The 13,731-nt window shown below is 40.6% G+C and overlaps 2 protein-coding genes and 1 pseudogene across 2 annotated transcripts in view; all 3 read right to left on the minus strand.

The window, feature by feature from the left end:
- Positions 1-302: 302 nt before the first annotated feature.
- Positions 303-4,139, minus strand: LOC149404878 (histone deacetylase 19-like; annotated as a pseudogene).
- The window catches only part of LOC149404879 (histone deacetylase 19-like), a 69,477-nt gene continuing 57,985 nt past the window's right edge, over positions 2,240-13,731 (minus strand). Inside the window, exon 5 of the mRNA XM_089606483.1 lies at positions 2,240-2,351. The gene's annotated coding sequence lies outside the window, so the exon portion shown is untranslated. The remainder of the gene's footprint in view (positions 2,352-13,731) is intronic.
- Positions 9,106-13,007, minus strand: LOC149404880 (uncharacterized). The gene is made up of 7 exons (XM_089607708.1): positions 12,369-13,007; positions 11,935-12,067; positions 11,688-11,835; positions 9,857-10,864; positions 9,511-9,635; positions 9,225-9,410; positions 9,106-9,173 (listed from the first exon to the last, which is right to left on the minus strand). Exons 1-7 carry the CDS (start codon positions 13,005-13,007, stop codon positions 9,106-9,108), a joined length of 2,307 nt encoding a protein of 768 aa, XP_089463834.1.

Below are 13,731 nucleotides of genomic sequence, written 5' to 3' on the forward strand. Positions count from 1 at the left end.
ACCTCGTAGCACCAGCATCGAGCGACATTGGTTATGGTATAGCCTCCGCCACCGAGGAGCAACAATGGGACATTGAACGATCGTATTTGACGCACTCCGCGTGGCCTTTGCTTGTGATATTAAGGTACAAAGAATACAACACATAGTATCATTTATATATACTAAGGAATTGTACAAAGTTACTCTCTCTAAACGATGTGGGACTTTTTCCAATTCCTCAAATTAGGCTCCACCACTAACAATTTCCCACTTGGAGACTAATCTCATCACGTGTCTCCATCCTGCAGCGGCGACTCAACTCATCAGACGAGGAGTCCAACTGAGGTCGAGCACAACCTCAGTTTGTCATACGGCACAGACTTAGTAAACATGTCGGCGTGATTTTGACTCTCTGCGATCTTCTCAAGCACCAATATGCCATCTTCCAATGCCGACCCGATGAAGTGGTATCTCAGTTGTATATGCTTCGTTCTCGCATGATATACTGGATTCTTCGCCAACTGAATGGCGCTCTGGCTGTCACTGTACAACACACTTCCGTCATGGTCTTGATCCAGCTCGCCCAGAAAAGTCTGTAGCCATATCATCTCCTTTGTGGCCTCGGTGATGGCCACATACTCCGCCTCGCAGCTCGATAAGGCAACAATCTTCTGCAACCTCGACACCCAACAGATAGCCGTCCCTCTGAATGTGTAGACGTATCCGGACGTGCTCTTCCTGCTGTCGATGTCGCCCCCATTGTCAGCATCGACATAACTATTAGTAAATATTCTAGAACCAAAAACCTATTAATAGTTATTATTGACTATTTCTGTATTGGTTTGAAAACTCATAAAAACATATTAACAGTTATTACCGACATTTAACAATGATGTTGTTGTTTTTACCTTTTTCATAGCTAAAAAGTGACGACAAATAAGAGAGAGAGAGAGAGAGAGAGAGAGAATTGAGATCCTAAGAATTATGAATTTTGAATAATAAATTGAATTTTTTAGATTTCAAAAATAAAATCTTATTAATAAGGGTAATGAGAATATAAAATCATCTGCTACATTAGCCTACAGCTTATTGGCTATTTGTTAAAAAAATTATAATTTTTTAGCGATATTAAAATTTTCAAGTTGAAGTGTGCAGGTTAGTGATAACTACTCTAGAATTTATATAAGATACATATTTTATTTGTTTCAAAATTATATCTCTAACTCTCTCCTAAAACTGAGCTGCAAGATGATGACATGAAAATGAAAAGAAAAATAATCACCACTTATAGATGAATAGGACATTCAACATCACACCCACACACACATCAGTTGAAACAAACTAACTTAAAACATAGCAATTTAAAAGAGAAAACACTCAAATAGCCTTGGTTGATTTTTTCTTTCGGACTCACCCACATCAGCAGTCGACGAGGAACATGACGAATCATAGACATAAATTTGAGTGTCAGAAGAAAGTGAAAGTGAAAAAGGAACTTATCTCCGCAAGTATTTGTCTAATCTTACAATGACACTTCTCTCTCAAACTTGACCAAAAAAGAAAGAAGGAAAAAAAAACCCATCCTCGGTTTTGTATAACAATGACTCTGCTTTACGTTCATAAATCACAGACAATCATAATACAGTCTCACCAAACAGCTTAATACACCAGAGATCATAAATCACACTGAGCAAGGCATCATAAATCAGCTTAATACAGAAAGTCATGTTTCATAAAACTATCACCACAACTGCATGAACTTAATTGGAGATTTTAGTATTCCTTGAGCAATGACAAGACCAGCAAAGACAATGCAATTACAAGTAGTCTCTGTAGCCTGTGCATAAAACCGAAGTTTAAACTGAGGGCGACGATAGTTTTATGCATATGTGGCAGAGATAATCAACTCAGCAGCAAATTTGAATGCTGACCAAAGATTCGAAAGTTCATATTTTAAGAAATTCAGCGAGGCAACAATTTCAGATTAATATTAACATCTAAATTGATTTCACCTTTAACATAAGGAAAGCCGTGGAACTGAAAATCTCATAATATAACACAACTCCGCCTCAACTAAACCAGAAGTTTAATGCGAACTAGATTGGTTGATGACTTTTACACGGTCTAGAATTTAATTAAGTAAAATCAGGAGCTATTCATTAATCATTAAGTTGAGAGACCGGTCCATTACAACACAATGAAAAACTAGACTTTTTTTCTAAATACGGAATGAAGTACAACATTATTGTTCCTGCTCGCCCAAACTCAGTAAGCATTTGTTTCCACCAAGAACGGTAGGCAGTCCGTTTCCACACCCAGATCCGCTTCTGGAGAAAATCGAAGCCCTTCTCTTTGTTATGCTTGGTGGGTCTCTGTACAAAATGTATTTGTGACAACAATGAGATTGATACAAATGGAAACGGAAGTATGTATATAAAATCAAAAGAAGACAGACAACACTTACCGTTCCTCATCAAGTTCTCTGTCAGAATCGTCTTCCTCCCACTTTCTCATCAGGATCATGCTCATCTTCGTCAGCCTGCAGATAACAAAACATCACACTTCAACATCAACTCGATATATATATTTCTATAATCAATTAACGGTGATAATTTCATTAAATAAAACACACACACAAACCTCTAGAAACTCGGTATCAGGAGGTCTTTCCTGAAACTGGACGCTGGGGACGTGCTGAAGCCTCGAAAGATAGTCAAGAAGCATCGATTGTATTACATCCAGTGATTTCTGTGTATTCATGTTCTTCAAATCACTAGCGCCAACATTAAGACTATAATCCGGAGCGAAATACTCTAAATAATCGTGTGGGTATATTTGGTCATCCACATCTACACCCACAGCAACTGCGGTCTGCATCACGCCAACACACACGAGAAAAAAATCGCGTGAATACAAGAAAGCCATAATTAATTTGAAAGAGAAAAATAGAAAGAACAGAAGAGATCTATTGTTGTACCTCGTAGCACCAGCATCGAGCGACATTGGTTATGGTATAGCCTCCGCCGCCGAGGAGCAACAATGGGACGTTGAACGATCTCATGTATTTGACGCACTCCGCGTGGCCTTTGCTTGTGAGATTGAAGGTTCCTAATCTGTCTCCGGCCAAGGAATCCGCACCGCATTGGAGAACCACCGCCTCGGGCTTGAAAACCTCCATCACCTTTGCCATCAGGGGTTTGAACAGCGCGTGATAGCTCTCGTCATCGATCCCGTCGTCGAGTGGCACGTTGAGGGAGTAATACTTTCCATGGGATTTTCCGATGTCGAATATGTGGCCCGTCCCCGGGAAAAAATCTCCATACTTGTGGAACGAAACGGTCATAACTCTGTCGGTTGTGTAAAAAGCCTCTTCGACGCCGTCGCCGTGGTGGACATCAATGTCCAAGTACAGAACACGCTGTGACACAAATACATAAACATGAATTTCGCACGATACTAGAACAAGGGGTAAAAAGGGGTAAAAAGTGGAATGTTGATTATCATACAATACCTGGTGGTGCTTGAGAAGCTCGAGGATGGCGATGACGATGTCGTTGATGTAACAGAATCCGGAGGCGCAGCACCGCCTGGCGTGGTGGAGCCCGCCGGCCCAGTTGATGGCCACGTCACACTGGCCTTTGTTGAGGTTGGCGGCCCCACCGACGGAGCCGCCGGTGTAGGACTGACAGTAGGAGAAGAGGCCGTCGAAGACGGGGCAGTCTGGCGTTCCAAGGTTGAAGCGGTTGAGCTGAGTCTGTAGTTCGGCGAGGTGGGACTCGGGAGTGAGGCTGCGGAGGAAGGCCACGTAGTCGGCGGAGTGGTATCGGCAGAGGTCAGACTCGGAGGCCGGCTTTGGGTTGAAGAGGTGCATGTGAGGGAGAAGGCCGAAGGTGGAGACGAGCTCGTGGGTCATGCGAACGCGGTGAGGCTTCATCACGTGTTCTTCGTCGTAATAGTAGTCCCCCAATTCCGGATCATAGAAATAGCACACCTTCCTCTTCACGCCGTCCCTTCCCGAACTCGGCGTCAGAGAATTCCCTCCGCTCCCCATCTAAGAAATTCGGTGATCAAAACTGAGCAAGTGATCGTACAAACGCGAATGATATGGTGACGGTATGTTCGTGAGGAAATTTTTGAAAGTTCAATCACCTAATTTTTGGTGAGTGAATGATATTTATAGTTAGTAGATGGTTGTTTACTTGATTCCCACGAATATGAATCCGACTTTATTTTTTAAGATGGTTTAGCGTGTTTCTTTTTTAAATAATTCAGAAGATAATCTAATATATTATTCACTTCACTTCAAGTGGCTTTGCCTATATCCACCGACTTTCACACGTACGATTATTTTGTATATGGCATAAGGTAAAAACAAATAAAAAATAATGGGCTAGAAAATATATATTATAAATTTTTATGAAATATCATCAACAATTAAAATTTAAGCTTGAATTAATATTTTAAGAAATCAAACATTTTTACTTACAAATGTAATACAGTAAAAATCAATAAATAATTAGTAAATTAGCCGACTAAAAATAAAAGAATTTCTAATTAGCCAACGTTTTATGAATTTTTCGTTATTTACCAATAAAACTTACTAAACATTGGCAAAATGGAAAATCAAAACTGTAAACAAGACTAAATATCTAATAAACCTTAAAATCAATGATTCAAAAACCGCATTTTCCGTATGGATCCCACGTGGGTATCCTGTAAGTTCACAGTAGATGTATGAGAATACTCTACAAATGTCTTTTCGCAAATTTCAAAAGTATCGTAACATATTCCGCAAGTAACGCAATTATTTTAGACAATATTTTAAATAGCATAATTATTTTTGAAAAGTATTACAAATATCGCAATTATTTGAGGAAATGCCGCATATATCATTCATATATTAATTTATTTTATTTATGTAATCTCTTGCGGTATACCTTCGTCAAATAGCACGGCATACCATGGGCGGTTATAGTTACTTCACTTGTCTTCTTCTATTTAGTTATAGGTTTAAGATTGATGTTGTGTGATGTGATATCTTAGCCTTGTTCGAAATATTAATGGCGATTTATTTTCCTCTTCTTACGTATTCAAATCTTCACACATTCTCTCGATCGGAGGCAAAAGGTAAAATCTCCACTAGTTCAAGTCCTTCGCACGATGCTGATGGTACAATGCAGTCTTGATCTTCTAATTAGTTTAGATCTCGTGTGGTGCTTGGATATTGTTCATTATATGATCTTGAATTGGTTGTTGAACGTATTTTCAAGTTGAGCATTAGGCATGTTTAGTTTTGCTGTGATCTTGTAATTTTAATTATGTTTGGCTATACTTATGAACCACCACCTCTTTAGGTCTATAACTATGATTTAGTATAAATTTGACTATATAAGGCCTACATTCATAGATTTATTGGAAGGGTTAGATTTGTGATGCTTGAAATGATCGTTGATATAGATGAATGTGGATTAAATAAGAGACAACTAGGTCAATAGCCCAATAATCATTTCCTCATTTTAAAAATTAGCCCTAGTTTTATTTTATAAAAAAAATCGGTAACCAGTCTGTAGTAAATTAAAATAAATAAGGAGTTAAAACTAAAAAGTTAATTTAGAAAATACCGCATATATTATTCATTTTAATTTATTTGTTTATGTAATATCTTGCAGTATACATGCGTCAAATACAACAGTATGCCACGGGCGGTTATAGTTACTTCATTTGTTTTTCTCTATTTAGTGGTGGGTTTTAGATTAATATTATGTGATACGATATCTTAGTTTTGCTCGAAATATTCATGGGGATTATTTCCTTCTTCTTGCAGATTCAAATTTTAAGACATTCCCTCCATCGGAGGCAAAAGGGAAAATATCAACTAGTTCACATCCTCCGTGCGATGCTGATGGTACAATGCAGTCTTGCACTACTACAAATGTTAGATTCTACAACAGATATTCCACAACGGAGTGCTGTCCCGTTGTGGAATCATGATGTTTCCACAACGGGACAACGCTCCGTTGTGGAATTCAAAAAAAATTAAGGTTTAAACAACGGGATGGTGACCCGTTGTTGAATCTCTCCGCGGCCAAGGCATAAACACGCCGCGGCCAAACTCTGCCACAACAGTACAGTGTACCGTTGTGGGAGAACTGTAAAACCAAACATTTCGCCGCGGCGAGCTTTAGCCTTGGTCGCGGCGAAATGTTTCCACAACGGTACAATAACCCATTGTGGAAACATTTCGCCGCGGCCACGTATATATTTGGCCACGGAGAAATGTCGCAGACTGGAATTTAAAAACTTCCCTCTTATTTTTTTTTTTCAAAAATTTCATAAATTTCATTCTCTTCTTCTTCTTCTTCTTCTCTCTCTCTCTCTCTCTCTCTCTCTCTCTCTCTCTCTCTCTCTCTCTCTCTCTCTCTCTCTCTCCGACCCAAACCCACTATATATCTCTCTCTCCAACCCACGTCCACTCGCCGCCCCTCCTTCTTCCTCCGCCGCTGTCGCCGCTCTCACTCTATCTTCTCTCTTATTCTTCTCCGGCCTTCTCTCTTCTTCCTCCGCCTTTCTCTTCTTCTCACCTTCTTTTCTTCCCCGCTCTTCTTCTTCCTTGCCACCCTCGCCTTCTTCTCCGCCCTTCTTCTTCTTCCCCGCCCTCTTTTTTCTTCTCCGCCCCTTTCTTCTCCCCCACCCTCCATTTTCTTCTCCACCCCCTTCTTCTTCCCCACCCTCCGTCTTCTTATCCGCCTCTCCTTCTTCCAACCCCACCAAACCCACTCTTCCCAAACCAACCAAACATTCCGACCCACCCCCACACAAACCCACAAACCTTGCCTCCGACCACAACCCACATCTCTGACAACTTCATGGACTCACCACGCCCCATGCTCATCATTTTCACTCCGGGTAAGTATTTTTTTTAATTAATTTGTATTTTTATGTTGAAATTAGGGTAGAATTGTTTATTTGTGTCTAATTTATATAGAAATTGAATATTGAATTCGATATTTATGTAGAAAACGAGTGTGGAATTGAATTTTGGTTTGAGTTTATGTTGGATTTGAGTTAGAATATTATATTACCTTGAGTTTGAGTTGGAATTGAGTTAGAATATTAGATTGACGCACCTGAAAGTCTAAAAAAAAATTAGGCGCTCAACTTCTCCCCCTCATTTTTTTTCATTTGTCTGACGTGGAATTAATTTTTAGATTTTTTTTTTCTTTCAGGTGCGACTAATCGCACCGATTACTTTTTTTAGGTGCGACTAGTCGCACCTATTTGAGTATCAGGTGCGACTTGTCGCACCTGATTACTAGGGTTAGTTTATAAACTCAGCTTCGTCTTCTTCATCTTCTTCACTTCTTCACAGCCTCTCTCTCTCAAACTCCGACTCTCCCTCCCTCTGCGAGCCACCACCATATATCTCACTCCCTCTCGCTTTTCCGAGCCACTACCATCTTCCTCCCACTCTCTTCTCCGAGCCACCACCATCTCCTACCTCTCTCTTCTCCGAGCCACCACCTGGAGTTTACGAGCCTTCTCCGACGTCCAAGTCCGCGCGCCGCTCCTCCTCAGACCGGTATTCTCCTCCTCCATCGGCCTTTCCTCCACAGCCGCTCCTCCGCACCCAATACTATGGGGGGAAGAGTATTGGGTGCGACTAATCGCACCCAATAAGTTGGCGGGAAGAGCATTGGGTGCGACATGTCGCACGCAAAAGTCAAATTCCCGCCTTATTCTTGAGTTCCCACAGAAAAATAGGTCCGACTTCAGGTGCGATAAGTCGCACCCAATAGTGTCGCACCTAATAGTATATAATATTGGGTGCGACATGTCGCACCCAATAGTATTAGCTGCGGACTTTTAGGTGCGACTAAGTCGCACCTAAAGTCGCACCCGATAGTACTATCGGGTGCGACTTTGTGGGCATTAGGTGCGACTTTTGCCGCACCTGATGCCCGTATTTGTAGTAGTGAAAACTAAAGAAACCAAAGCAAAGAATTAAACAAGAGGTTTTCAGATAAGAGAAAGCAGGGGTCACGATTTCACCGGAGCTAACTAGGTCGGGGGGTTTCGGGTTTGAACAGCAAAATCTACTCATATGGATGCTAATCTCACTCTATCAAAATTATTCACCAGCCTATCTCGAGCGTTCTAGCAAACCTATGTAATTGACAGATTATTATCCTCTCGGCATCTAATCCTATTAAAACTATTACACGCAATATGACAAGTGTTCAAACGATTACATAAATTGCCTAGATTTTCTACTAACCTAGGATCAACTATGAAGACATGAACAAAAGCACGGTTATTTACTCTCTCTCGAGTAGCTAAACAATCATACATAATAATTCAAATTGTGATCAAGCACTAGAAAGCATTAAGAACAATTCATATCAAGCAATCCATAATAATGAAGCAAATAATAATTATCTAGCCTTAATGAATCCCCCAACCATTATCAATCCCGGCTACATGGCACCCCATGTGAAACCTAGCCTTTAATGGTGTTCATAATCAACGCTAAACATAACTGAATAATTGAAAGCAATAAAACAAAGATTGAAAGCAAAAGAGAATTCATATTAAATAAAATTGATGTTCAGCAACAATTGAAAGTAATAAAATAAATAAAAGAAGAGAAGAAAGAAGAACGAATGAATTCGGAGAAGGGGAACTCATCGGGTTGTCAATTCTGTCGAAGAACGCATTTTTCCTCTTCCAAAAGCTCTAAAAAACAACCAAACAATAAAAGAGAAACTTAAACAAAAGGGAAGATGTGTTTTCGAGAGCTTAAAGTCGAATATATAGGTCAAGGTGTTATTTTCGGAGCATATTAGGCCTTTAGAAGGGTTCAAATGGCCCAAAAACATTAAAAAAAATAGAAAGAAAGTCCGTCAAAACCCAAAGGAACGTGCGGCGCGCCTGTCGAATGCTTGCGGCGTGCACTGATAGTCTGGAGATCCTCGCGGCGCACACTTTTATCTCGCAGCACGCGGATGCTTCCGGACTTGTGCATTGTTTTTGTATCGGTCGTATCTTCTTGCTCCGATGTCCAATTTTCGCAAATAAACATGTGTTGGAAAGCTAAGATAGCTCTATCCAATGATGAAAAGAATTTATCTAGAATCGAGCGGAACTCCTCGCCACCGTTGACTGCTTCTTTTTCTTCCAAGCCACAAGAGCATCACCTACAAAAACACAATATCCAGTAATGGATCGTCTAGAATCAGTACATGTACCCCAATCAGCATCTGAAAAGGCACGAAGGTGTACAGAAGAAGAAGAAGGATATAATAAGCCTAATCTTGGGTTAGACTTAATGCAATGCAAAAGATGATGTGCAGCCTGTAGATGTTTGTCCCTTGGAGAATGAACAAATTGGCTCAAACAGTAAACTGCAAAGTAATAAACGACCAATGAGTCTCCTATAACCAGTAATATCAGTTAGCATAGGAGTATCATCAGATAAAGATAAATCAACCCTAGTATTCATAGGAGTCTTGACAGGTTTAGAGTCAAGAAAACCTGAGTCTTCAAGGATCTGCAAAGCATAATTACGTTGACTCAAAACAATTCCTTTCTCCGACCTAGCAATTTCTAGGCCAAGGAAATATTTGAGATTACCAAGGTCCTTTAAACTAAAAACTGAGCTGAGAAAGGATTTAACATCAGCAATAACAAGTTTATTTGGATAGAAACAATGATGTCATCAACATATAATAAGATAGCAACAAAATTATTCCCACTGCCACGAGTGTACAAAGAATAATCCGATTTGGATTGAACAAAACCAATTCCCTTAACAGCCTCAGTGAACTTCAAGTTCCATTGTCTAGAGGCATGTTTAAGACCATAAATAGACTTATGTAACCTGCAAACCAACTTCCCTGTATGTGTTTTATACTCCCCCTGAGGCAAATAACCAAGAGGCAGATCCATATATACTTCCTCAAATAAGTCTCCATTAAGGAAGGCATTGCTAATGTCTAGCTGAGACAAAAACCACTTTTGACAGGAGGCAAGACTAAGTAAAAACTTAATAGATACTAATTTGGAAACAGGGGAAAAGGTATGAAGGAAATCAACTCCCTCTTGTTGAGTGTAGCCCTTAGCAACCAATCGAGCTTTTCGTCTAGCTAAAGTCCCATCAGCATTCAACTTATTTGTGTAAATCCACCTGCAACCAATAGAAGTCTTGTTGGCAGGTAAAGGAACAACTGGCCATGTGTTATTAGCATGCATAGCAGTGATCTCTTCTGCCATAGCTTTCCTCCATTCCTCTGACTTCACAGCAATGTGGTAGAAAGATGGCACTGAATTAGCTGTGACAGACAAAACAAGATTTCTAAAGCCAACAGACAATCTGCTATAGTCAAGCACTTTATCAATAGGATGCTTAGAATTATAACTTTGACCTGTTTTAAGTAAGTTGCAATGATAGTCTTTGAGATAGGCTGGTGGAACATGAGTCCTTGAAGACTTTCTGATTGTTGAATCACGAGGAACAGGTTGATCAAGAATGGCCAAAGGCTGGGCAGTTTGATCAGTGACTGGTTCTTGTGAGGCAATGATATCCGGACCAGAAGATGGCTCAAGATGATGAACATGACTGAGATCAGCAGCGACACTCTCAGAAACATGAGACTCAGGAGATGAGTGAATCATGTTATGAGTCAGGACATGCAGATGAATGCTTGCAAGGAGATCATCAATGGTGGCAGTAGACTGTATGTCCTTAAAAGGGAAAATATTTTCATAGAACAAAACATCACGAGAAAGGAAGACATCCTTGGTATTCAGATCCAAGAGTCTATATCCTTTTACCCCTTGAGGGTAGCCAAACATCACACATTTCCGATCTCTAGGTTCAAACTTTGACCTATGTGCACTCAGAGTAGAAGCAAAGCACAAACACCCAAAATAGCATGGCTCGGGATCGTTCGCATGTGCGGGTGCCAAGGGTGTAACCTACGAGTTGAGGCATGTCGCGGGGGATCACCGGTGCGGGCGAGGAACGAGGCGATCTATTCGAACAAGCGACCGTCGTCGTCAATCTCTCTCAGTTCGCCCTCCAGCCATAAGCGCGCTCACATGTCGGCGGCACAAGACGGCATGGATTCGATGCTCCTAGCGGAAGCGACAGAATTGATGGGGCCGATGTTCCCACGGAATCCTTGAAGGCCCCCTGCGAGACTTTAAGGGTCTCTTGACGACGAGCAACCTCGAATACTTCCAAAACGGGATCAGCGACGCTCGGAAGGTACGATTCGTTATTTAGTTTGTTTGTAGCCGTTCTGCTCATCCTGACTGCGCATATGCCATCTACTTTCGCAGAATTTCATAAGGAGTAAGATGAGATAAGATAGGGGTAGGTTGTACGATTAATAAGATATGTAGCAGTCAACACACAATCATTCCAAAAGGTAATAGGAACATGTAGCTGAAAAAGCAAGGGTCTAGCAACATTAAGAAGATGCTGGTGCTTTCGTTCAACCACAGAATTCTGCTGAGGTGTTTCAACACAAGAAAATTGATGTACAATGCCATGCTTAGAAAAAGAACTCAGTGAAGGTAATTCTTTTGCATTATCAGACCGAAACTGGTTGATAGTAGTAGAAAATTGATTCTTCACATAAGCACAAAACTTAGGAAAAACAATATGAACATCAGACTTTTGTTTCAACAAGAAAATCCAACAATACCTGCTTTTATCATCAACAAGGGCAAGAAAGTATATGTGACCATTACGAGAAGTAACCTTATAAGGTCCCCATATGTCACAATGTATCAGATCAAACACATTAGCAGCAAAGTGATTTGCAGAAACAAAAGGTAATCTATGTTGCTTAGCTAAAAGACAAATGTAACAAGGCAAGTTCTTATCATGATCAGAAATAGTACAAGATAAACGAGATTTCAAACAATCTAAATGCTTAAAAGAAAGGTGACCTAGCCTTTGGTGCCAAGTCTGTGCTGTCACTTTATTCATATATGTAGTAGAAGTGATGATGATGTCTTTGGTGAGAACATATAAATCCTCATAAAGCCTACCCTTCCCAATCATCTTCGAGTGATTGATATCCTGAATAAAAAAAGAATCACAGGTGAAAGTAACAGCAACCTTAGAGTCTTTGGTTAAAGCATTAACAGAAATCAAGTTAAACTTGAAACTAGGGACATAGAGAACATTATGAAGAGTCAGATCAGAGTTCAAAACAATGTCACCTATAAAATGGACAGGGATCATAGTGCGATTTGGTAAAGTAACAGTGGAGTTAATAACACTCCTAAGCTTACTAAATAAAGATTTCTCAGCACTAATATGCCTAGTGGCACCAGACAGCGCCAAGAGAAGAATTAGTGCAAGAATGAGAAAAATTAACCAAACCATATAAACATGTCTTTGAAGAAGTGAGGTTGACTCCTGAGGTGGACACTTGATTGGTGAGTGGATTGGAGAGATGGCTGATTAGCTGATGGATTTGCTCGGATGAGAGGCCGGAAGAGGTGTTGCTCAGGGCTGATTCGTCGATGATTCCTCCCATACCAGTAGCATCCACTGCATTTGCTTGAGGCTTGGTCTTGAACTTGTATCCTGGTGGATAACCATGGTTCTTGTAGCACTTGTCGATGGTGTGACCCAACATCTTGCAGTGAGTACACATCGGGCGGTCCTTGCCTTTGAACTTCTTTTGATCATCCTTGACCGACATTGCCAGAGAGTTTAACTGATCTTTATTGGCAAGAACATCCACTCCAATCGTTCTTAGAGTCTCTTCTTGAGTAAGAAGTGCATAGACTTTACTGATTGGTGGAATAGGCTCCATCAACAGAACCTGACCACGCGTGTGAGTGTAGGTGTCATTGAGCCCCATCAGAAATTGCATGACATACTCAGATTGAGCATAATCATTCAATTTAGCTTTTCCTCCGCAAGAACAGGCACAAGTGCACTCTGGCTTGAATTCACACAATTCTTCATGGAAAGATTTCAGCTTGGTGAAGTAGACACCGATAGTCATTTGATCTTGAGCAAGATTGACGAATTCGTGTTTGAGCTAAAAGATCCGTGGACCATTGCTCTGTTGGAATCGATCTTTGAGATCATTCCAAATCTCCTGGCCGTTCCTCCATAAAGAAGACTTCCAGCAATTTCTTTGCTCACAGAGTTCATGATCCACGCCACAATGGTGCTATTGTTGCGACTCCATAGGCGGACGAAATCTGGATCCTCCGGAGGAGGTTTCTTGATGGTACCATCAATAAATCCTAATTTGTTCTTCGCCTCAAGGATGATCAGCATCGATCGACTCCACGCCGTGTAATTCGTGCCGACAATGACATTCGAGACAAGAGAGCCTCCAGAAGAATCAGAATGATGCAAATAGTATATGGATCATCAAGAACATACCTAGGTCTCTGGTTGTTGTTGATTCTGGTGATCGGCAATTCCAACGATGAAGCTTCCTGATCCGGCATGATCGCGAAGAGGAAAGGAACTCAAAGATGATTAGAGGAAAAAGACGTCTGAGATCGGAGAAGAAAACCATAATAAAGAGCGGAGTAGCTCTGATACCATGTTGGAATCTCAAAACGAGAGAGAGAAAGAATCTACGAAGGAATATCGCGAAAGAAAGAAAACTGTAATGATTTGATTGAATAACTGTAAAGGAATTTAATTCCTTATATACAAACAAACTTATAGAATTAGTCAAAACGACTAGTCGTATAAGTAAAAGATGAAAA

The sequence above is a fragment of the Urtica dioica genome, chromosome 2 (genome assembly GCF_054948205.1).
Source record: "Urtica dioica subsp. dioica isolate 48M chromosome 2, U.dioica_male_clone48M_v1_H2, whole genome shotgun sequence".
NCBI classification, from domain to species: domain Eukaryota; kingdom Viridiplantae; phylum Streptophyta; class Magnoliopsida; order Rosales; family Urticaceae; genus Urtica; species Urtica dioica.

Excerpts from the sequence above, each read along its gene's own strand:
- LOC149404880 (XM_089607708.1), bottom strand. The coding sequence starts at position 13,007 with ATGACTATCGGTGTCTACTTCACCAAGCTGAAATCTTTCCATGAAGAA. Across the intron at positions 9,636-9,856 it reads ACAGGGAAGTTGGTTTGCAG|CTCAGTTTTTAGTTTAAAGG; the intron begins GTTACATAAGTC and ends ATCCTTTCTCAG. Across the intron at positions 9,174-9,224 it reads CTTTTCAGATGCTGATTGGG|GTGATGCTCTTGTGGCTTGG; the intron begins GTACATGTACTG and ends GTGTTTTTGTAG.